Source organism: Ascoidea rubescens (genome assembly GCF_001661345.1).
Source record: "Ascoidea rubescens DSM 1968 unplaced genomic scaffold ASCRUscaffold_17, whole genome shotgun sequence".
NCBI lineage: Eukaryota > Fungi > Ascomycota > Saccharomycetes > Ascoideales > Ascoideaceae > Ascoidea > Ascoidea rubescens.
Window position 1 is genome coordinate 171,187 of NW_017962929.1, and position 22,355 is coordinate 193,541.

Here is a 22,355-nt window from a genome sequence, read left to right on the forward strand (position 1 = left end):
AAAAGGGAAAGAAAACAACAAAAGCAGCACAAGCACTCGATGCTGTTGCGTTGGTGCCCCCAACAGCGGAGGGAAGATGAGCCTCCTAAAAAAAGAAACCGCTGCTACCAAATCCTACCTGAATCTGGTCTTGCTTCTAATTTCAGCCCACAAACACTCACACCGTTGTTCTCGCTCTTCTCGGTGCATCTGCTCCACCCACACAGCGCGCTAGCTTCTGGGCACACACGTGCAACAACGCTACCCGGCTGCTGGATTGGCAGGAATTGCACGCGTACACACACCCGGGTAATGCGCGTTCAGACCAAGCCAGGCTGATGGCCAGACTCTCTGCAACGCAGGACAAGCCATGTTGAGAGCGTGTTGTTCTGATGGAATTGCCGGATGCGAGGGGTGCTGCCGTGGTGCTTACCCGGCCGCGTCTATTCAACCGCGCCCGCACACCACAGCTGCTCTTGCACCACCACAACGGCGATGAGCAGCACAGACAGCACCGGCAGCACCGACACCGACGAAAACGACGACACCGGCCTCCGTTATGCTGCGTACGCGAAGCCGCTCTCCAACGTTTCCCGCCGAGCCAGGAAATTGCCACTTGCTTCCACAGAGGCCCAGTTGGCGAACCTATCCAAGGAGGCTGCTGCCATAACAGACCTCAAAAGCATCTCGAACATCAAAAGCATCAAAAACATCAATTCCATTGACGGTCTCAATGCTGTATCCAGGGACATCAATGTTGTGTCTAGAGAATCCCAGTTGCTCAAGAATGAGTTGACTCCCCTATTGAAGCTATCAAACAACTCCAGAAAATTGAAAAAGTTTTCTAAAACAACAAAGAAGGTCGTTGAAGTCTCTGAAGCATACCATCATGCAAACGATGAAGTAAATCATCACTCAAATAATAACAATAACAATAGTAAAAAGCTTAAAAAACTTTTCAAGTTTATCAATCTTGACAATCCCCAAAATTTCATATCGAAATTTTGCACCGTCACTACTGGCGTCTACATTCTATCCGATGTCTCTTATCATGGCTACAAATACAAATTGCTACAAGATAAATACAATTCAGCTTCCCTAAAGTCTTCTTTAAACCCTTACAACAAAGATTACAAATTTGTCATCTTTGAGAGATTCACCTTCCAATTGATCACCTCTTTATTTATTCCCCTACTATCTTTCCACTACACTGCAAAATTCTCTTCTCTCTATATTTTCAACCAAACAAATTTCTTGAAATTTAATCAATTCTATATAAATTATTTCCCACATCTCTCCCAAACCAGTTTCAAACCTTTCAACCATTTCCTATTCAAAACCGAACATCAAAATCAAAATACTAAAAAAAGATTTCCCATCATTAACCCTTTTAAATCTCTTAAAGCCTCTTTTCTAAATCTATTGGGCCTAGATAATTCTTTGTCTTTGATTCAAAAAAGAAATATATACTTTCTTAAATTAGGCCCTTTTCTATCCACTTTTTTAATCTTGCCTTTTCTACCCTTGATTGATTCCCCAATCGATTCTCTAATGAATCGATTCTTTAATTATCTATGGTTCAATTTTACTCAAAACAAATAAATCTAAATATAATAAATCTAAATATAATGAATCTAAATACAATGAATCTAAATACAATGAATCTAAATACAACAATTTATAAACTTAACAATAACAAAAAGAATAAGAATAAGAATAAGAATAAGAATAATAATAATAATAATAATAATAATAATAATAATAATAATAATAATAATAACAAAAATAATAACAAAAATAATAACAAAATTAACAAAAATAATAACAAAATTAACAAAATTAACAAAAATAAATGTTTCTTTATAATACAGACTTGCATTTTGTAACATCCGGACTTTGTGGCGTCCCAGCTATAAAATCATCAATATACAATGTCCCCCTTCGATCTATAATAAAAAGCTTGTACCCATCTGCTGAAAATCCAAGACTGGCAGACTCTGACTTCTTGGTCGCACTCATAACATTGTCGACCATCAAAATCCTTCGTATCTCTTGTGCTCCACTGATATCCACTATGAAAACATCTCCCTTTTTATTCAACAACGACAACGCGTACCCTCGGGGTGACGCTGTACACCTATGAATAGCTGATCCGATATTATTAATTCTCGCCTTCAATCTCGGCTGAGTGAACAACAAATCTGGATTTGACTTGGGGATCAATGTTTCAATCAAAACTGGCGGCGTTTTAAAAGCAACCGACGACACCACCATAAGATTATTATCCGCATCCACAAATTCCAAATCCGTTATCCCTTCACTTTCATATGCTGTGTCAATATCCTTTTTCGACTTCATAACCAATCGAACATCGGCAGGATTTCGAACATTTATAACCATAAATCTCGATTCCAAAATAGTCGCACACGAAAGATAAACTCCATCTTTCGAAAACTTCACAACATTGATTGGATCGTTATATCCAAGCGTTATCAATTTATGATCAACGCTAGTTAATGTAAAATTAAATGATCTTGCATTTGATGAATTTCCGTCATTGGTACTTATTTCCCCAGGACTTTTGACAGAAGACCCTTGAGAGTAAATCAGTTTAGATGCATTTATATTATTATTATTAGTAGTAGTATTATTAGTATTAACAATGTTATTGAAAAAAGATGAGATTGTTGGAGAAGAGGGATTTGAAGCAGCAGAAGAAGAATTGGAGTTTCGATAAGTTGAAATAGTAGGTATATTTGAGTCTAGTATAAAACTATTATTTCCATCATTATTATTTTCATTATTAATATTATTAATATTACTGTCAGCATTATTGAGATTGAAATTGAAATTGGGTTGGAATGACAATTGAATTAAAAGAATTATACTTCCCTCTCCATCAGTTGCCTTGTCCTTTTTAGTCAACCCCAAAGCAATTAAATTTTCAATTGGAGAGATATCCATACATCTAACTGAGATTCCATATCTTGTATAAATTGGCATGCCGTTATTGGAGACATCGTAAATTCTAATCAATCTCTTTCCGTATATTACTAATAGATTCTCGCTTAAGGCGACAAAAGAGAATTCCCAAATACCCTTTTTAATAAATTCTTTTGCCTGCGAATTGCCATTAATTAGCAAATCTATGTTTGGAGATAAGTTATTATTGTAAGGGTTGTATTGGATTAGATTTTCGAAATTTGTGCCATAGTCCCCATCTTTATTACCACAGCATAATAAAGAGGGCTTCTTATTCGAGTTTGAAGAGATTTTATAAACAAACCATCTTTTTTCATCGATTAGAGCGAATTTTGTAGCCAATGGAGATAAAGCGGTGCCAATGAAATCTGGTCTTTTGAGATAGTTTTTTCTATTGAGTTTGAAAGGATGTTGGATTTTTTTTCGATAAATTGGGAAATTGGTGGAGAATCTTGCTTCGTAATTTGCAAGAGGAATTGTTACAGACGGATAGTTAGATGGAGAGGATATATAGGATAAATTTGATTTTGGAGGAAATGAGTTATAAGAGGAGCCGAATTTTATTGAATCATTACTATTATTATTATTATTAATCATGATTATGTTGTTGTTTTTGTTGTTATTTAAAGAAAGAATGTTTGAAGAAGTTGATTGAGAATCTGAAATTGAGTTTTGATTTAGGTTTTGATTTAAGGTTTGGTTTGAGATTTGAATTAGGTTTGAGCTTGCATTTGAAATTGAGTTTAAATTTGAAAATGAGCTCTTCTTTTTTAGGAGAGAAGAAACAGAAGCAGATTTTCGAATAACGTTTGATAGGGATTTTGATAAAGAAGATATCTTTGAATTTGAGTTTGAGTTTGGGATTGTATTTTGTATTGTATTTTGTATTGGGATTGGAATTGGAGAAGAGGAAGAAGGAGGGATGTATTGGGATGTATCTAAAGGATCAACAGAAGATATGATAGGAGGATTTGTATTAGAAGAGGATATGTTTCGATCGATGTTGTTATTAGACGAAAAGGATGCAAAGGGAAGAGAAGATGGAGGTTGGTTTGTGAAGGATACCGTCTTTGGTGGAAATAAATTATTGTTAATAGAAATGTTATTTTTAGTTAGATTGGGGTTAAGATAAGATGGGTTTAATTTAAAATAGATATCTGAAATTTGTTGAGGAGATGAAGAGACCGGAGTGTTGGATAATAATTTAATTGGCTGGTCAATTATGGGAATGGTAATGTTATTATCATTTGAAATATTTGAAATATTATTTGAAATATTTGAAATATTATTTGAAATGGTATTTGGATCAGAAGAAGTGATGATGATGTTAGCATTCCTGATAGTATTGTCATTATTTTTATCGATATTTTGATCACTGTTATTTTTAATCTTTTTAGCTACATTGTCAAAAATGGCGAGTAAAGATTTATTTTCACAATTGTCTCTTAATACGGGATCAAATAAGGAGCGATTTAAGAATTTTTCATCTTCATGTTTTTTTTTTATTTCTTTAATCGCATCGATGTGTCTTTTTTCAGTGTATTCAAATTTGACAAACTTCTTTTTGTTGTTCTTTTTAATGGTAGTAGTGTTTGAACTAGATTGGAGAAAAGTTTGGTTATGGTCGAGACCTTTTGAGGATTGAAGTGGAATGTTGCGAGTGTGAGAGGTACCAGATAGGGGGGCGAGAGAGGAGGAGTTTTTCCTGAAGAGAGCCTTGTAGTTGGAGATGTACTTTGCTAGCTTGCGCAAGATGTTGAGGTTGGAGACCTTGAAGACAGGGGAGAGCAGGCAGATGGGGCAGGTGGAAGAGGAGGAGGACAGGAAGAGGGCACTGGAGAAAATGCAGCCACAGGACAAGATTACAGGGTCAGAAACAGCAGCGTATACAATGGCAGCAGAGGAAGGATCGAGCAGGGCTGGGAGGTAGAGCAACTTCTCTAGCCTGTCGAGGGCCTTGAGAAACACGTCAGGGGCGCTGAAACAGGACATTAGCGGGCGGAGAAGCAGGGGCAGCAGACATGTAGAGCACAGCGGCGGCACGGGAGATAGGAAAACATGCACCACAAGAAGCAGCGCACCACAAGAACCCAAAGAGCTGGACAAAACAGACGAAGAAGCGCCAGAAGGGCTGGTCCGCGGCTGACTCAGCCGTGCCGCGGAGATTATCAAAGAGAGATAGCCGACAGAAGCGCGGGCAAGCGCGGAAAGCAGCGGAGTCCAGCAGTGTGGTGCGGGATCCGAACTGCTGGGTCGGACTGCTATTCGCTAAGGGGCCGCGCGAAAGCCGTGCTGCTGGACGGCAGTGCCTTAGCGACTGACCAGGGAAGGATAAATACAGTCGCTTTCGCTGCTTTTGAAAAGAGTACAATATCTCCAATCTGCTATCTCGCCAGTAAACAACTCGTCAGATCCTTCAAACCATCCCAGCTCATATATCTTGTACCTCCCACTGTCCTCCAGACTTTACTTCTGCTTCTGCTTCTGCTTCTGCTCCTGCTTCTGCCTCTTTTTCTTTTCCTTTTCTTCCTTGTTCACTTCCTTGCCCTTTCTATTCCCTCATCTCAGCAATCCACTTGTTAAGCAGCCCTTCTCTTTTCATTAATGTAATTATGCCAGATCCCAAAATGTCTAATAATCAAAACAAGTATTCATATTCCTTTAATATATATAATATTATCTCCAATAGTGTTGTTCTCTCGTTTTTCTTCAACCTATTGAATCTTTTGAAATCAAATTTTCTAAATCTAAAATCAATTTTTTATCCCTTTCTCACCAATAAAGACGATGATCAGCAATTTCAAAAACCCTCAAACCATTCTACTAATCTTATTAACTCAACCAAACCAAATCACCCAAATGTTTCAAATGATTCAAGTGTTTCAAATAATTCAAAGCTGAACAATAATAAAAAAAAATCATCCAAGAAGTCAAGTAAAATCATCTCCTTAAAGTCAAATGTCAACAATACTCTCAATAAATCTTCAAAAAAATCACAAAAAATCATCTTCTTTCCCAATAACAACTACAACAACTTCAGTATCCCCCAAAAATTATCTGTCTCAAATAAAAACTCAAACTCATTACTAATCAAATCATCTGCAAAATCTTGTTCCATCGACCAAAATCAATTGAAATTTATTCCCATCCAAGATCAATCAGGTAACATCTCTTGGTCAAACCAAGTAATTAATAACACTAACACTATTAACACTATTAACACTATTAACACTATTAACACTATTAACACTATTAACATAATTAATAATAATAATAATAATAATAATAATAATAATAATAATAATAATAATAATAATAATAATAATAATAATAATAATAATAATAATAATAATAATANTAATAATAATAATAATAATAATAATAATAATAATAATAATAATAATAATAATAATAATAATAATAATAATAATAATAATAATAATAATAATAATAACAACAACAACAATGATAATAACTATATTATTGACTTGAACAACATCCCTGATTTTAATAATGACATCTCTCAAGATTTTGACTTGACTAATATTGATCTAGCTGATTTCAACTTGGATAACTTCAACAACTTGAACGATTATTCAACTTTTTTAACTGACAAAGATTTTACCTTAACCACCTCTTCTTTCTCCCAAATTGATAATTTAAATAACAACTTAAATACAATCAGTTTTGACAGTAATTTCATTACCAACAATCTCCAAAACACCTTTAACAATTCAAACAACATCAACCATGAAAAAACCTTCACTACAATCGACAGCAACTTGGTCCCCATTTTACCCTCAAATGGCCATATTTTCAACCAATCTTCTTTACCCTCAAAATCACCACAAAATAAATCCTTTAAAAAATCAACAAAACATAAAAAAACACTAAAAAATAAACTGTTCAACTCAACCCTATCCTCTTCCTCTTCCTCCACTTCTATTTCAGACGCTGAGTCCCTTTCACCATCTCCTCCTTCCTCCACTTCTTCCTCTTCCTCTCCTTCTTCAAATCCCACTTCTCCATCTCAATCATCCAATAAATCCGCTACAAATATCTCTCAAAAACAATCCAAATCACATATTTCAATTAAATCAATCAAATCAATCAAATCAAATCAATCTGAAACAACAAAAACCCAAGAAAACGATTCAAAAAAGTTAAACAAATTAGAAGATTCAGATGACTTGCAAGACTTGGAAGGCTTGGAAGACTTGCACAACTCAGATAAATCTGACGATTCTGATGTCTCTGATAAAGGTGAGCCTGACGGCTTTGATTCCTCTCCCTCAAACGAAATCTCCTCATCAGGCTCCTCCTCAGGCAAATCAAAAGTCCATGTTTGCTCTTACTGTCAAGCTGAATTCAGAGTTCGTGGTTACTTAACTAGACACATTAAAAAACATGCCATCGACAAAGCTTACAAATGTCCCTTCTACAATCCAAACTCAGACCACAAATGTCATCCAAATGGTGGCTTTTCTAGAAGAGATACCTACAAAACCCACCTAAAAGCCAGGCACTTTAAATATCCTCCTGGAACAAGATCTCATGATAGATGCCATGTTTCTGGTAGATGTGCTTCTTGTGGTGTACGCTTTGAAAGCAACGAAGATTGGGTAGAAAATCACATTGAAAGTGGCCAATGCAAAGGCTTACCTTTTGGCTATATTTCAAGAAATAATAAATCTCACAACAAGAAGAAAAACCATCTTCAAATTCCCAATAATATTAATCATATCGCTAACATTAATAACATTAACGCTATTCCTAACATTAATAATATCAATGCTAGCCAAATCCCAATGCAAATCAATAACCAAATCCCTATCAATTTTAACAATCCTTTTAATCAATTTGAAAATAATCAACCCAATCAGTTTATCAGCGTCAATAATAACTTGAATGATTTAAATAACAATTTAATTAATAATGATATTAACAACAACAATAATAATAATAATAACAATAATAACAATAACAATAACAATAACAATATAAACGCCAATAATAATATAAACGGCAATAACAATATAAACACTAATAACAATTTCAATAATCTAAATAACTTTCAATTTTCTCTTGATTTTAATCAAAACCAAAACCAAAATCAAATTTCTTTTTTTTCTCAACCTCAAATTAATTCTCAATTGATTCAAACTCAATTACATCCAGTTCCTATCTCACAGTCCATCAATCACCAACCATTAAACCAATTACCACCTAATCTTTACAATAATGAAAATGTTAACAATAGAAATTCCACTGAAATTTCTCTACTTAATAACACTACAGTGAATTCTACTCCCGATTTTACTACAATCACTTCTCCATTAAGTAATTCTAGTAACAATAATAGCAATCAAAACCTACCTTTTGCTTCAGGTTTAGATGAGGAATTTGATGAAGATAATAAATATTCTTTAGATACCGAACAAAGTACACTGTTGGATTTAGCTACTAATTTGTTTGAAGTACCAAACACCTATTATCCAGATATTGCCAATAACGTTTTTTCAGAAACTATTAACAATGAAAACTACAACAATAATAATTATAACACCAATAGTTTCAACAACAACAATAATATTAATGGCAATGGCAATGCAAATGCTAATAATAACAATCTCATTAACCACAATATTGTGATGAACGGCAACAATAGCAGTTTGAGCACTCTAACCATGGGTAGTAATTACAATAACAACGGCGTTAATAATTTAAACAAAAACAACCAGAACATGAACATGAACATGAACATGAACATGGCTATGGGAATGAACGAAACAAATTTTATGTCAAACGCTTATAATATTGTTACATGTTAATCAAATACCCTTTAAATAAATTACCATATACATGTTTTTTTTATATTGAAAAAAATCATTTATTAAAAACGATTATCAAATCCTGAAAGTTATTTAATTCTTTTTTTTTTATTCATCATCAATCTTTACAATAAAATTAATTGTTTATAATTCATTAATGGTCTCATTCTTTTTCCTTGGTTTACATCACTGCCGTTTTTCTTTTTTTTTTTGTTCTTGAGGGGGTTTTACTTCAACTGAAACACTTTTGTTAGTTTTTTTACACTGTACTTTTTATATTTGGTGTTTTTACATAAACTTTTTTATATTCGTTATATTTTTTTGAAAATCTGTACAGATTTTTGTTTTGAATTATCACTTTTTATTTCAAATAACTTGTTACATAAAGTTGTGATTATTTTTCTTTAATTTTTTTCTTTCTTTTTCAAAGTTCCAATAATAAATCAATTCAAAGTAACTCATTTTTGTAGATTTAACATGAAATAGTCTCACAGTAGGTTGAAAATAGCTCCAAAGTGCTTTTAACTTCTTTGTAAACAAACGGCATCACTGAGTATTTTGTTCCAGAAGCGTGAAGGATTAGGGATTTGGTGCCATAGATCACTTATTTGAATATTATTGAAACTATCTTTCAGGCAGGTTTTTACGTATTTCTAAAATATCATCCAGACTGAACACAAAACACGAGCAAAACTTCTTTAGATTGTTGCTGTAAAACCTGATAAACCGTTTGTTGTCACCAAGTGTATATGGCAGGATGAATCGTAATTTGGGTGTATTTTTAAGAAACAAGAAAGGCAGTTTTGTCACCTCATCAAGACTAATACAAAGGAGGTATAACATCAATGATATAGTTTGCTATCTTGCTGCGAGAAGAATATCAGACAATTCATTTCGTGGAAATACCAACATAGAGCCTGTTGATTGGTCGCCCACAGCTACTGAGAATGAAAAATGGCTAAAGACGTTAGATAAGAGCTCCCGAAATTCAAATGATAATTCTATTCCAAATCCTCACAGTCGTAATGTTGATAGCTTCAACAATTATGAGGAACAAAGATTTGAGGAAAATATTAATCAATTATTAATAAACCATGGGGAATTAACACCAAGAGAACAGAAAGAAATTGAGGACCAAATTTTATTTCAAGATATTAAAGATATTAAAGATATTAAAGATATTAAAGATATTAAAGATATTAAAGATTATAATGAAAAAAATCCTTTTAAAAATGAATCATTTTTTAAAAAAATTGAACCAGACTCAATTAAAGATAATATAAATGAAAACAAGTTTTTAAAAGTGGAACAATCTATTAGGGATAAAGAAAATTTTGGGTTGAAATACGAATTTAAAGGAGTAGATGAAAATGGGTTTTTGGACTTAAAGATCCCATTGGATCAATTTAAATCACTAAAAGCATCCCCATGGTCGAATCTATCTTATAAACAAAGACCAAAATCGACAACTAGTCAGACATTTCTTGATATGAAATTCGTTCGATTAACAGCAGGCAGTGGTGGAAATGGAGCGATATCATTTTTTAGAGATGCTGGTAGACCTAATGGACCTCCTGATGGTGGAAATGGTGGAAATGGTGGAAACATCTATGTTCAAGCCATTGAAAGTTTGAATTCATTGCATCATTTAAAGAGTACATATGCTGCAAAATCTGGAGTTTCGGGATCAAAACATCAATTGGATGGAGCTAATGGAGAAGATATTATTATTACAGTACCTGTTGGTACGATTATAAGATGGATACCTGATATTAAAGAAGTTAAAAAATTACAAAAGGAAGGAGCTAGCACTGAATATTTTAATATAAAGGGATTTGGGGAGGTTGATGGTGATTTTAATCCAAAATATGTACAACTTTTCAGGGATTCATATGAAATCGGAAAAGGATGGCTATATAAAGAATATGATGAAGAATATTATCAAGATAAAGATTATTTCACAGAATTGAATAAAAAAGTTCAAAAATATGATAAAGCCACATATACAGAGGAATTAAATAATGATATTTTTCCAATTGCAGGACTAGATTTAAATCAACCATCGAAAAAACCATTATTGTTGCTAAAGGGAGGTAAAGGAGGATTGGGTAACATTCATTTTTTAACCAACTTGATAAGAAACCCTAGATTTTGCAAAGAAGGAAGAGCAGGTCTTTCACAATGTTTTGTGTTTGAATTGAAGCTATTAGCAGATTTAGGGTTAGTTGGGTTACCGAATGCAGGAAAATCAACACTACTAAGAGCGATATCAAATGCAAGACCTAAAGTTGGAGCTTGGGCATTTACTACACTAGAGCCAACAGTTGGAACTATATCATTGGGAATTGATAAGCCATCATTTACTGTTGCTGATATTCCCGGTATAATAGAAGGAGCGTCCACAGAAGGAAAAGGGTTGGGCTTGGAGTTTTTAAGACATGTGGAAAGATCATCAGGATTGGCATTTGTGATTTCATTAGGTTCTGTTGACCCAATTTCTGATTTAACGTTGTTGATCAAAGAATTGGGGCCCAAGAGAATGAATAATAAAAGAGTGTTGGTTGTTGCAACCAAAGCAGACTTGAAGGACTCTCAAAACAAATTTGTTCAGTTGAAGAGGTTTGTTGATGACAATGGCTGGAAAGTGGTGCCCTGCTGTGCGAAAAATAATGAAAACGTCGAGAAAGTAATCCAGCTTATGGGCGAGTGTGCCGACAAACTCTAGGTGTGTTACTTCTCTTTCCCTGTACATATATACCGAAAATACAGCAGACGCAGCAGACGCAACACGCACAGCACACACGGTTATTTTGTGGTAACGTTAGACACGCACTTTGACACGACATCAGAGTGCGTGCTCGTAGCGTTCGTACCGCTTTTGGAGCTCCGTGCGTCACGCTCCGCGGCAGAGGCATTTGCTCTTTTCCTTCTCCTTCTCCTTCTCCTGCTTTCTCGCTTCTTCTGCTTCTTCCACTTCTTCTGCTTCCTGTTGTTGCTCCTCAACATCTTCCTCTGCTGTCATTGCACAATATCTTTTTTCAACACCTGTTTATTGTCTGATTTTCCGCTTAGTAGCTGTTTTTCCTCAGTCATTGCTTGCTACTGCTTTCTTCCTATTCTAGCTTTACTTTGTTTTGGTCTGCTTTTGGCTTATAAAAAAAGACAGAAAACAGTAATTAATAATTAAAAATTTAAGTAATAAACCATTAAACCATTCAACCATCAAGGAATCCAAAACCAATGAATACAAGAACTGCCATTGCAAATATCAAAAAAAGCACCGAACCAAAATTACTATGTGCTTCTTTTAATCAAGATCAAAACTGTTTTGCCATAGGCTATGAAAATGGTTTTAGAGTGTATAATACTGACCCAATGGTCCTAAGAGTTAAGAGAAACTTCAACAAATCTAATGGAAAACACAAAAATCTTTCTCGTAATAATAGCTCGACATCTGATATTTCCATTAGTAACAGTAAAAATAAACCTAATAATGACAATAACAGCAAAAACTCTAATTATACCACAAATAACATCGACAATAATCCCTCTAATTATAATTCTTCCAATAATAATAACAATTCTTTAAAATCAACCGGTTCAGGTATTGGCAACATAACAATGCTACATAGAACCAATTTTTTGGCTTTAGTTGGTGGTGGTAAAAACCCAAAATTTCCAATTAATAAAGTCATCATATATGATGATTTAAAAAAGAAAAACTCCTTAATTTTAGAATTCATGAGCCCAATTTTAAATGTCTTTTTATCAAGAATTAGAATCGTTATAGTGGTTGAGACTCATATCTATGTTTATGCTTTTAGTTCTCCACCGAAAAAGATTGCAAGCTATGAAACCATAGAAAATCCCTTTGGTATTGCCGATTTATCCAATTCTCTATCAACTGTTTCTTCCTCTACTAATAACTCCTCTAAAAACAATTCTAATATAAACCATCGCAATAACTCATCTACTTCTATTAGTTCTCATACTAGCTTTGATGAGGGTCTCAATAACAAATCTAATGAAAATACCAATAATCCTGATATCAATAATAGTGCTAATAAAAAGACTAGCACCAATGACAATAACATAAATAATAATAATCACAACACCAATAATAACAATACCAATAACAACACTAATAATAATACCAATAATACCACCTCAAACAGACATCGTTCCTACGCTCCTTCTACAACTGCTAACGAAATTCTTGCATTTCCTGGTCGTCAACCAGGTCAGATTCAAATTGTCGATATATCTCCTGTTGGCCAGGAACGAAACTTAATCTCAATTATCAAAGCTCATAAATCAAAAATTCGTTGTCTAGCTCTAAATAAATTGGGGACAATGGTAGCTTCGGCTTCGGAAACTGGTACAATCATTAGAATACATTCTACTCAAAATTGTACTTTATTATATGAATTTAGAAGAGGTTTGGATAGAGCTATTGTCTATTCAATGAAATTCTCTCCTAATGGTTCAAAATTAGCGGTTATCTCAGATAAACAAACTTTACATATATTTAACATTTTTAATTCGAATTCTTTATCTAAAAGTTCAATTATGGGTAACCATTTCCTAAATAATTCAAATCATAGTCTATCAAGCAATTCGAACTCTATAAACGATAATCCAATTTCTTCAAAATCTTTAACCTATAATAGATCTCATATGCTTAAAAATATGCCATTTTTCTCAAGTTACTTTAACTCGACTTGGAGTTTTGTTTCTTGTCATTTAAATCAGGTTTCAACATCTTCTTCCTCATCCTCATTAAGTACTGATTCAGGTAGAAAGACAAAATTAATCCCAAACATTGATAAATATAATGACGGTTTAAACTATAATAATACTATTATTGATAGAGGTGTATTCGGTTGGTCTGGTGAAGATTCTGTTATAATTGTTTGGAAGTTTAGAGGCAAATGGGAAAAATACGTAATTGTTGAAAAAGAGAAAAAGAAATCCGAGGATCACAAAGATTCTAATATTAGAGAATGGGAGCTTGTTCGAGAAGGCTGGAGAAGTTTTGGTGATTTGAATGATTAATTAATTATAAACACTCACTATTTTTACAATAATAACAGAGACAAATACTAAACTCCTATAATTTTCTGTTGTTTTTTTTTAGTTTTCTCTTATCCGGCATTTTCTTATTTGTTTTTTTTACAATTTTTATTTATTTTATTATTTATTATGTTTAATCTTTATTACGATTAATTTTTAAGGTTTACATTAACTGGCTTGAAAGGTTTTGTGTGTTTCTTTTTATTATTTGACTCTTAATACATTTTTTTTTTAGTTTTAGTTTTTATTTCTATTATTTCAAATTAAATTTCTATAAATTAAAGCAATAAGCTATTTAAAATAATGAAGCTGTTACTAATCGGTTTCAATATCCATTACATCTTCTTCATCACTACTTTGCTCTCCTTGTATTAAACTTTTTGCGAGGGTTTTTGTATCACTATTTTCACTCAAATTATTAATGTCTTCTGGGCTTTTTCCAAATTTTGTATTAAATCTTTGAGATTTGCTCAAACCTGATAATTTCTTTTCTGTACCTAAGTTTGATGTGGAAATAATTTCTGATTGTTTCCCTTTATATCTTTTTTTATACATTAGTGTAGCCTTATTTAGACTTAATAGCTTGGATGTTTTAGAAAAGAAATCATTATTTGAATCAGGATTATCAAAATTAAAAGAAGTATCTAGATTATGATTATTTTTCAATCTTTTCGAGTTAGAAAGAAGTGAATTATGAAACATAAATCCTTTTGAGGAAATTCTTTTTGATAATAATGAATCTATTTGAGAGTTATTGATTGAGCTTTTTGAGTTTTCTTCCAATGCTTTTTTCATTAAATCATTTGCTACCGGATCACTTGGAGCTAGAGCTAAAGCATCATGTAAATTTTCAATGGCTTTATCTATTTTATTCATTTTTAAACAAACTAAACCAATTGCAGAATAAACGTTTGCATCCTTTGAAGAAATTTTCAAAACTTGATTAAAGCATTCAAGAGATTTTTCAAATGAGTTTAATCTTCTATAAACATGGCCCAAATTTGCATGAATTGATAACCAAGCTTTTGAATCTGAATTTAAATTTCTTGAAGCGCTGAATGCTTTCAAAAAATAATATTCAGCTTTTTTAAGATCATTCTTGTGATAATATATTACACCCATTTCATTTAATAGAAGCGGGTCGGTATTACAAATTTGATAAGAAGTAGTTAGGTATTCTTCAGCTAGAGTCAAGTTGTTCATTTGGAGATATTGCATTCCAAGAAATAAATTAGGTAGATGAGTGCCTGGGAATAATCTTGCAGCAGTAGCATAAGCCGATATTGCTTGTTCATGTTCACCTTCAGCGGCAAAAGTATGAGCAAAACCTATCCAAGCCTGACCGAAATTCGGGTTCATTATTGAAGCTTTGGAGAAATATTTTCTTGCTTCTGATATTTTATTTATTGAAAGATAATAAATTCCAACAGCTAACCAACTTATTGATAAAGTTGGTTGATTTTGGGCCAATTTATGAGCCATTGCAAATAGTTTATTTTTTGCGCCTAATTCATGTAAGCAACTTAAATAGTTTGGCATTATTGAAACATTATATTCATCATTTTTTAAGATTTTTTCACAAATTTCAAGACATTTTTGAAATTTGCATTGAATGAAAAGTAAATCTGCTCTTGACAATAGTATATCGTTATTATTGGTTAGATTGTATTCTTCTTTTAATATGCTTTCTGCCTCTTCAAATTTGGGAATATTATAGTGTTTGTTTAGTCTTGTAATGTATAATAATTTTACTAATTCTTGGTTATCATTTGCATCTTCAAAATCCAAAGTATTTAAAAAGTCCCATTCTTCTTGGGCAGTAAGAAAGTTGTTATGGATTAATTCGTCAAACGCTTCAAAGCATTTGGCGTCTACTTGAACTGCTTCTTTATAGCATTCCTTTGCTCTATCAAAGTTATTTTGGTTTGCATATATCATGCCTCTAAGGTAACACATTGAAGCCTCTAGCTTCACACCTCCATCATAGTTTTTGTTATGAACATTGTCTTAGTATATTATAAATTAAAAACAAATTGAAAATGAATTGAAAATGAATTGAAAATGAATTAGAAATAAATTGTTGTTGTAATGTTATTATGATATTAGTAGCAGGAATCTTATCAGCGGTTAAGAAAGAAAGAAATAAAAAAAGAAAGAAATAAAAACTTAGAAATATGAAGTTTGGCTTACCTTCTCTTTTAAAAGGATTTGATTCACCTATCACATCCAAAGCATCATCCCATCGATTCAATTTTGTCAAACATAAACCAGATAGATACCTGCACGCTATGCTCTGTGACAACTCCTTTGTTGATAAGACCTGATAGGCTCTGATATAGTTTCCAGCAGAATAGTACACTTGAGCTAGCCAAAAGGCGTCGCTTGGATCGTCTGTCAAGGCCAATATTTTGTCGCCAATATACTCAGCAGTCTTATAGTGATGTTGCATCAAAGCATCATGTCTCCACAACCTCAATTTGTCGGCCTGGGAAAGAATTGGCTGGCTCAACGAGATTTCTGCGTCAATGGCATCCTCCTGATTGTTATTGTAGCTATGATGGCTCTTATGGCTACTCATCATGTTCAAGGAGAGATTGGCATGAATTGTGTTGCGATTGTGGTGCTGGTTCGCAAGATTGGAGCTAATCGGTTTCTGGGACAAGTTGTGTCTGATGGGAGTGGAAAAGATGCTGTTCACCTGGCGGTTTCTGGTGGAGGCAGTGAGCAATGGGGAAATGGCCAACGTCGAGTCATGTTGGGAGGGAGTGTTGGTGCGAAGTGAGGGCATGGTGCTGTTTTGTCTCTTCTGGAGCACTTGTGTTGTATTTGTCTTTGTCTGGTGAAGCTGAAGAAGCTGAAGAAGAAGCTGAAAAGCAGGTTCCGAGCCAGCATTGTGGACCGCATACTTGAACTGTTATATGCATCTGCCAGCACAGTGGTTTTGGATCAGCTTCAGCTCTGGCCTCAAAAACAGCTGTCTCTGGAGCACTGTTGTTACTGTGCAACTGCTTCTCATATCTTCAACTTGCTATCTTGGTCTATTGCTTGCTATTGTTTGTCTACAATATGAGTTACTACCAGTCCCAATATCCCATTTCTGGCTCAATTCCTAGGCCTTCTGGTTCAGCTGGCCCTTTGAACCCCAATATCTTCAATTCCAACTTGTCTGGTTCAATGAACAACCAATATTATTCTAACCCAATGAACTCGTCGACATCCAATATGGCTTCTTTGTCCACTGAAAACCAGTTGTCCACTGGAGTACTTGCTGCTTTTTCTACTTCTGGCTACCCCGGCGAACCATCGTTGTTGGAGGAATTGGATATAAATTTCAACCACATCAAATTGAAAACAATGGCTGTTTTGAACCCCTTCAACAAGTTCAATAAGAATAAATCAAATTTGGCTTCAGGCGATTCTACAATTTTAAATGATTCTGATCTAGCTGGCCCTATTTTTTTTGTTCTTTTATTCGGCGTTTTCCTATTGCTAGCAGGTAAAATTCATTTTGGCTACATATACGGCTGTGGTTTATTTGGGACTTTATCTTTACATTGGTTTCTTAAATTAATGGCTTCTTCAAATCTTGAAGAATCATACAACATGCTAAACACAAACAATAATTCTTATAATTTCAATCAACCTCCAGGAATAGATATTTACGGAAACTATTCAATTCCACAACAATCTAACGATTCCAAACCTGAAGGTGAAATCAAAGAATTGGATTTTGCAAAGTCTGCTAGCATAATTGGCTATTGTTTATTACCCCTAGTATTTGTGAGCTTTTTGGGTGTTTTTATAAGTCTAGATAATTTTTTCGGTTATCTCTTAGGTGCTATTTGCACAGTTTGGTCAACCTATTCTGCTAGTGGTTTCTTCGTGTTAACATTAAAATTACAAAATATCAGATTTTTAACTGCTTATCCCTTGGGTTTGTTTTATAGTATATTTACCTTAATGGCTATATTTGTTGAAAAATCGTAAATTTAAATAATTCATAATTCGTTAATACATTGAAATATTATCTTCATTAAAACTTGTCTTTATCTTATCTTATATATCTTGCCTATTTGAGTAGAACAAAGAAAAAAAAAATTAAAAACCTTAAAACCTCAAACCCTCAAAATATCTGTTTTTTTTGTTTTCTTTTGTTTTCTTTTGTTTTTTTATTTTTTTTTCTATAATGTCATTTATAAAATTAAAACTGGCATTGACTTTCCTTTTTCAACAGAACTCTCTGTATAATTAGAAAAATACGGCTCAATAAAATCCGAAGTTAAATCATAATATGGCAAATACGCTAATCTATTTGGTGTCATTGGCTTCAATATAAATGATAACCTTGAAATTGCTCCACTGGTCGAAGTCATTTTTAATCTTTCCTTAATCTCATCATTTGGTAATCCTGAGCTTAAATATAATGCTGCTAATCCAGTTATTATTGGCGCTGCCATCGAAGTTCCTGATAAATGTAATGGCTTTCCATTAAAATCCTTTGAATTGACACTGGCAATCTTAACACCACTAGCTAATATATCCACACATCTGCCCCAATTAGAAAATGATGCCAAATGATCTGTTTTATCATCAATTGCACCAACTGTAATAGCACTTTTGGCACTTGCTGGACTAGTGTTGCATGCATCCGAATTGGAATTTCCTGCTGCTGCTATTACAACAAACCCAGATGCCACTGCTGCCTCAATTGCCTTATTCAACACTACATTTTTAAATGATCCAACTGATAAATTCATTACTGCTGCTTCAATCTCATTTTCTCTTCGATGTTTAACTGCATATTCAACACCTGCAATTATTGAAGTTAATGTTCCACTTCCACTTTTATCCAATGCCTTGACTTCAATAAGATTGATCATTTTAGCTACCCCATATGTCTTAGAACCAACAATTCCAGCTACATGAGTTCCATGCCCATTTCTATCTCCAGGTCCTTCACCAGTAAAGTCACCACCATTCTCACATCTATTCTCAAATTCAGGATGAGCACAATTAATCCCAGTATCAATAACATAAGCAGTAACTTCTTCACCTTGATACTCACTGGGATAATAATAGTTGTTTTCTTCTGGATGAAAAGGAATCTTTTCACGCTGTGATAAACGTACTAAATGTCTGGGAGCATCATGCTGAACATTGTAATTATCAAAAACATTTATGTTGATGTCTGGTGTTATTTCGGCAACCTTTTTTTTTTTAATTTGCAAAATAATAAAATATTCAATGTTAAATTTACTATTAGTATTAGCTTTTTAAAAAAACCAAAACTAAAATTTAATTTTTTTAAGGTATTTCGTACTAATGGATTATTTGCCAATCTGGCCAAAATGTCAGAATCAAAATCTCCAGCAAATCCTTCAAATCCTTCAAAGGAAAAGGCCTTTTTAATCAATGGCCTGATATGACGAAGTGCTTTAACTTTGTCATCTTTTTTCAATAATGCTTCAAAAGTAGTTGGAGTCTTCAACTGCACAAAATAACCTGCATTAACAAAATATAGCAAACCAGAAAGCCAAACCAATATTTTTGTCAAGCTTAGCATTATTAGCAATATAATATATAAATCAAGCAATAATAGAATCTTTTAGAATATATTAAAAAAGATTCATTAAAAACAAAAAGAGAATGCCTTGGATAAACTTGGTGAAGATTAAATTTTAGTTGAAAAAAACACTGAACAAATTAGCATCTACTATCTAATGCCAAAAATATCCCACAATACAAAATCAATATAGATGGTTTTAATGCCTGGATAGCTGTTTGTGTAACTGAGAAGCAGAAGAAGCAGAAGAAGCATTTCATCACGTGTAAACAGAACTGAAAGGCCATTATAATATCGGTTATTTATTTCACTATGAACCAAAACAAAAAAAATCCTAATACTATGATACAAAAAGCTATTAACTAAAATAACCAGACCCCATTTTTATTAAACCTAAGCTTACCTGTTATAATTATTTGAATTTTTGAAATTGAAATTGTCGAAATTATTAAAATTATAATTGTTATTTGTGTTATTTCCATTATTATTGAACCCATTAAAGCTATTCAGATTATTGTTATTGTTATTGTTATTGTTATTGGTATTGGTATTGCTGTTGGTGGTATTATTAAAATATGCACTTAAGTTACTAAAGTTATTGAAGACTCCTCCTCTATTAGCATTCAAATTATTAGGTGGATTTGGTAGCACTCCTGTAGAGGGATCTGGTAAAACACCACTTGATGAGTTTCCATAACCATCAAAATCCCGATTTCCATTAAAATTACGACGTTCAAAGTTATTGTAACTTTTGAAACCACCTCTGTTTCCTCTGTTTCCTCTAAAGCTACCTCTGTAATTACCTCTGTAATTACCTCTAAAGCTGTTGCCCCTGAAATTGTTGCCTCTATAATTGTTATTACTATAACCGTTGTTTTGATTATATGCATTGGCAATTACGTTTTGTATGTGTGTTTCTCTAACAATACCGTGAGTTTCATCACCAATATCAGTTTTTAGAAAAACCTGAAAACCCCCAGAACGATTTTTATATATACTAGATACTTTCTTATCTGGTCCAATTAAAACAGGTTCAGTATCATTATTATCATCGTTTCCCATTTTGAAATTTCTATAAGATCGATCTTGTGCATACCCCTTACCATATTTAATACTGTTAATATCTTCTTGGTTGAGATTTCTTTGTGGTGGAATAAATCCTCCCAATAGCATAGACTTTCCGGATATTTTTTTATCCTCAATTGGGTCAAAATAATAATTATAACGTAATCTAAGGTAATTGGTGTTAGAAATCTCACTGGGATAGAGGTTGGTAGGATCATTAATCAGTAATGGAAAAATTACCACAGATTTTGTATCATAAGAAGGGTCTCTGGTAACAGTTCCACAAAAATTTGTCTTATGTGCGTTAAAATGAAAACAAGCATCATCTTCAATTGGTTTTTTTTTAGGATAAAGTTTTTTTCTCCAAGTTTTATACCATGAATTTTTGCTACTTATCATTAACTCCTCAACTTTATTTTCATTTCTATTTTTTTCATCGTCCGTGAGTAGAGGATACTTTTTACCAACAGCTGTTAACAATCGATTTTGATCAATAAAGGGAAGTAAAGGAATATATAACCAACTTACATGAGCGCCATTACTATCTAAATCAAAATTTTCTGGATAAAAATCAATAATTTCAGAGTCTTTATTTTTCATCAAATCATGAAAAACAGGTGGCAAATTATGTGCAGAGCTTGCTGGTAAAACACTCATTAACTGTTCAAAGGGTTTAAAGGGCTCCCCTCTATTAAAGCTAATTGACAATTCTGAGAAATCAAAATCACCAAAATCAATGCATAAAGGAGAGTAATGAAATGGATAATACCATTTCCAAGAAGGACAGCCTTGATAATAGTATAGTAATACCCATGCAACACCTTCTAAATACGAGGTAACAAGCTTTTTTCTATACAAAGGCACTTCCTTATCAGTGATTCCAAATTTCATTCTGTAATATCTGTCACTATAACCACTTTCATAAAATTTAATGTCTCCATTATTGTCTATAATATTATCAGATCCCGAGTTCTTAATAACTTTATTCACCAAATTCATCTCATCTGGAAGTTCTGATGTATTCATTTCCAAGTCACTAGTGCTAACTGATGTAGTATTTTCAGAAATTTGAACTTGATAAAACGATCTTTTTTGACCAATTGAAGGGGAATCCGTTTTTGAATTAGCTGATAATTGTGCTTTTAAGGCTGCTGCGGCACTCATATTACTGGAATTCATTTTCAGCATTTGTTCTGCAATATTATCATAGAAAGTCTGTTGAACTTCATGAGATTTTTTAATTATTTCCTCATTTTTTTTCATTTTTTCTTGTATTTCAATCTCTTTTTTACTTAAATTTATTTTACTGATATCAAGTTTAACATTATTTCTATCTTTACTTGGATCAAATAACTGGTAATCAACAGAAGTTGCCAACCCTTTCTCCATAGTAACAGTTGAATTTGACGTTTTCAAAAGTTCTTTAGCTAGCTTTTTATTTTCTCTCAATAAATTTTTTCTTTTATAATATTCCTCTTGTTTTAAATCATAATTGTGTTTTTTGATAAATATTCCCATTTCACACTGACTTAGTTCTTTTAACAACAATTCAACACCATGGAAGTTTATATGGCCATCGCAAGTCAAAAAGTAACTTGATTTTTTATTTTTTTTCATATTTTCTTCGGTAATGTTAGAAGGATCAACGGATATTAGTATAGGGAGAATTGATTTCCAAATTCTAACTAAAATATTAATTGAACCATCTCTCACACTTAAAGAAGGTAAATGAGGCAAAAAATCATTTCCAATGAAAAAGCATAAAAAAACCCAATCATCAATGCACCTCTCAAAGTCCAACTTGAAGTTTGGAATTGATAATTCAACAGATAGATATTCTCTTAAAATTGGAATATGTAACC

General features: G+C 33.1%; 9 protein-coding genes across 9 annotated transcripts; 5 read left to right on the forward strand and 4 right to left on the reverse strand.

The window, feature by feature from the left end:
• The first annotated feature begins 405 nt into the window (after positions 1-405).
• Positions 406-1,758, forward strand: ASCRUDRAFT_77816 (uncharacterized protein). Its single transcript, XM_020194018.1, has one exon. It carries the CDS (start codon positions 475-477, stop codon positions 1,579-1,581), a length of 1,107 nt encoding a protein of 368 aa, XP_020044872.1. The 5' UTR covers positions 406-474; the 3' UTR covers positions 1,582-1,758.
• PTR3 (Ptr3p) lies at positions 1,748-5,113 on the reverse strand. Its single transcript, XM_020194019.1, has one exon. It carries the CDS (start codon positions 4,951-4,953, stop codon positions 1,840-1,842), a length of 3,114 nt encoding a protein of 1,037 aa, XP_020044873.1. The 5' UTR covers positions 4,954-5,113; the 3' UTR covers positions 1,748-1,839.
• ASCRUDRAFT_88204 (uncharacterized protein) lies at positions 5,094-9,013 on the forward strand. The gene has a single exon (XM_020194987.1). The coding sequence runs from the start codon at positions 5,574-5,576 to the stop codon at positions 8,790-8,792; it is 3,219 nt and encodes a 1,072-aa protein (XP_020044874.1). The 5' UTR covers positions 5,094-5,573; the 3' UTR covers positions 8,793-9,013.
• Positions 9,014-10,158: 1,145 nt separating this feature from the next.
• Positions 10,159-11,517, forward strand: MTG2 (putative GTPase MTG2; the record flags this gene model as incomplete). Its single annotated transcript, XM_020190921.1, has 1 exon — positions 10,159-11,517. A coding segment is annotated over one exon (1,359 nt), but the record flags the coding sequence as incomplete, so codon positions are not given.
• Positions 11,518-11,557: 40 nt separating this feature from the next.
• On the reverse strand, positions 11,558-11,915 carry ASCRUDRAFT_119847 (uncharacterized protein). The gene has a single exon (XM_020188878.1). It carries the CDS (start codon positions 11,796-11,798, stop codon positions 11,598-11,600), a length of 201 nt encoding a protein of 66 aa, XP_020044876.1. The 5' UTR covers positions 11,799-11,915; the 3' UTR covers positions 11,558-11,597.
• Positions 11,916-12,032: 117 nt separating this feature from the next.
• On the forward strand, positions 12,033-13,847 carry HSV2 (phosphatidylinositol-3,5-bisphosphate binding protein HSV2; the record flags this gene model as incomplete). The annotated part of the gene is made up of 4 exons (XM_020190914.1): positions 12,033-12,228; positions 12,397-12,698; positions 12,864-13,523; positions 13,596-13,847. 4 exons carry the CDS (start codon positions 12,033-12,035, stop codon positions 13,845-13,847), a joined length of 1,410 nt encoding a protein of 469 aa, XP_020044877.1.
• A 200-nt stretch (positions 13,848-14,047) lies between these two features.
• On the reverse strand, positions 14,048-16,632 carry CDC16 (anaphase promoting complex subunit CDC16). Its single transcript, XM_020191080.1, has 4 exons — positions 16,440-16,632; positions 16,056-16,382; positions 14,566-15,871; positions 14,048-14,274 (listed from the first exon to the last, which is right to left on the reverse strand). Exons 1-4 carry the CDS (start codon positions 16,444-16,446, stop codon positions 14,181-14,183), a joined length of 1,734 nt encoding a protein of 577 aa, XP_020044878.1. The 5' UTR covers positions 16,447-16,632; the 3' UTR covers positions 14,048-14,180.
• A 407-nt stretch (positions 16,633-17,039) lies between these two features.
• Positions 17,040-17,852, forward strand: YIP1 (transporter YIP1; the record flags this gene model as incomplete). The annotated part of the gene is made up of 1 exon (XM_020194769.1): positions 17,040-17,852. One exon carries the CDS (start codon positions 17,040-17,042, stop codon positions 17,850-17,852), a length of 813 nt encoding a protein of 270 aa, XP_020044879.1.
• A 171-nt stretch (positions 17,853-18,023) lies between these two features.
• Positions 18,024-19,428, reverse strand: ASCRUDRAFT_88209 (S8 family peptidase; the record flags this gene model as incomplete). Its single annotated transcript, XM_020194988.1, has 2 exons — positions 18,024-19,072; positions 19,186-19,428. The coding sequence occupies 2 exons, from the start codon at positions 19,426-19,428 to the stop codon at positions 18,059-18,061; spliced, it is 1,257 nt and encodes a 418-aa protein (XP_020044880.1). The 3' UTR covers positions 18,024-18,058.
• Positions 19,429-22,355: the final 2,927 nt, after the last annotated feature.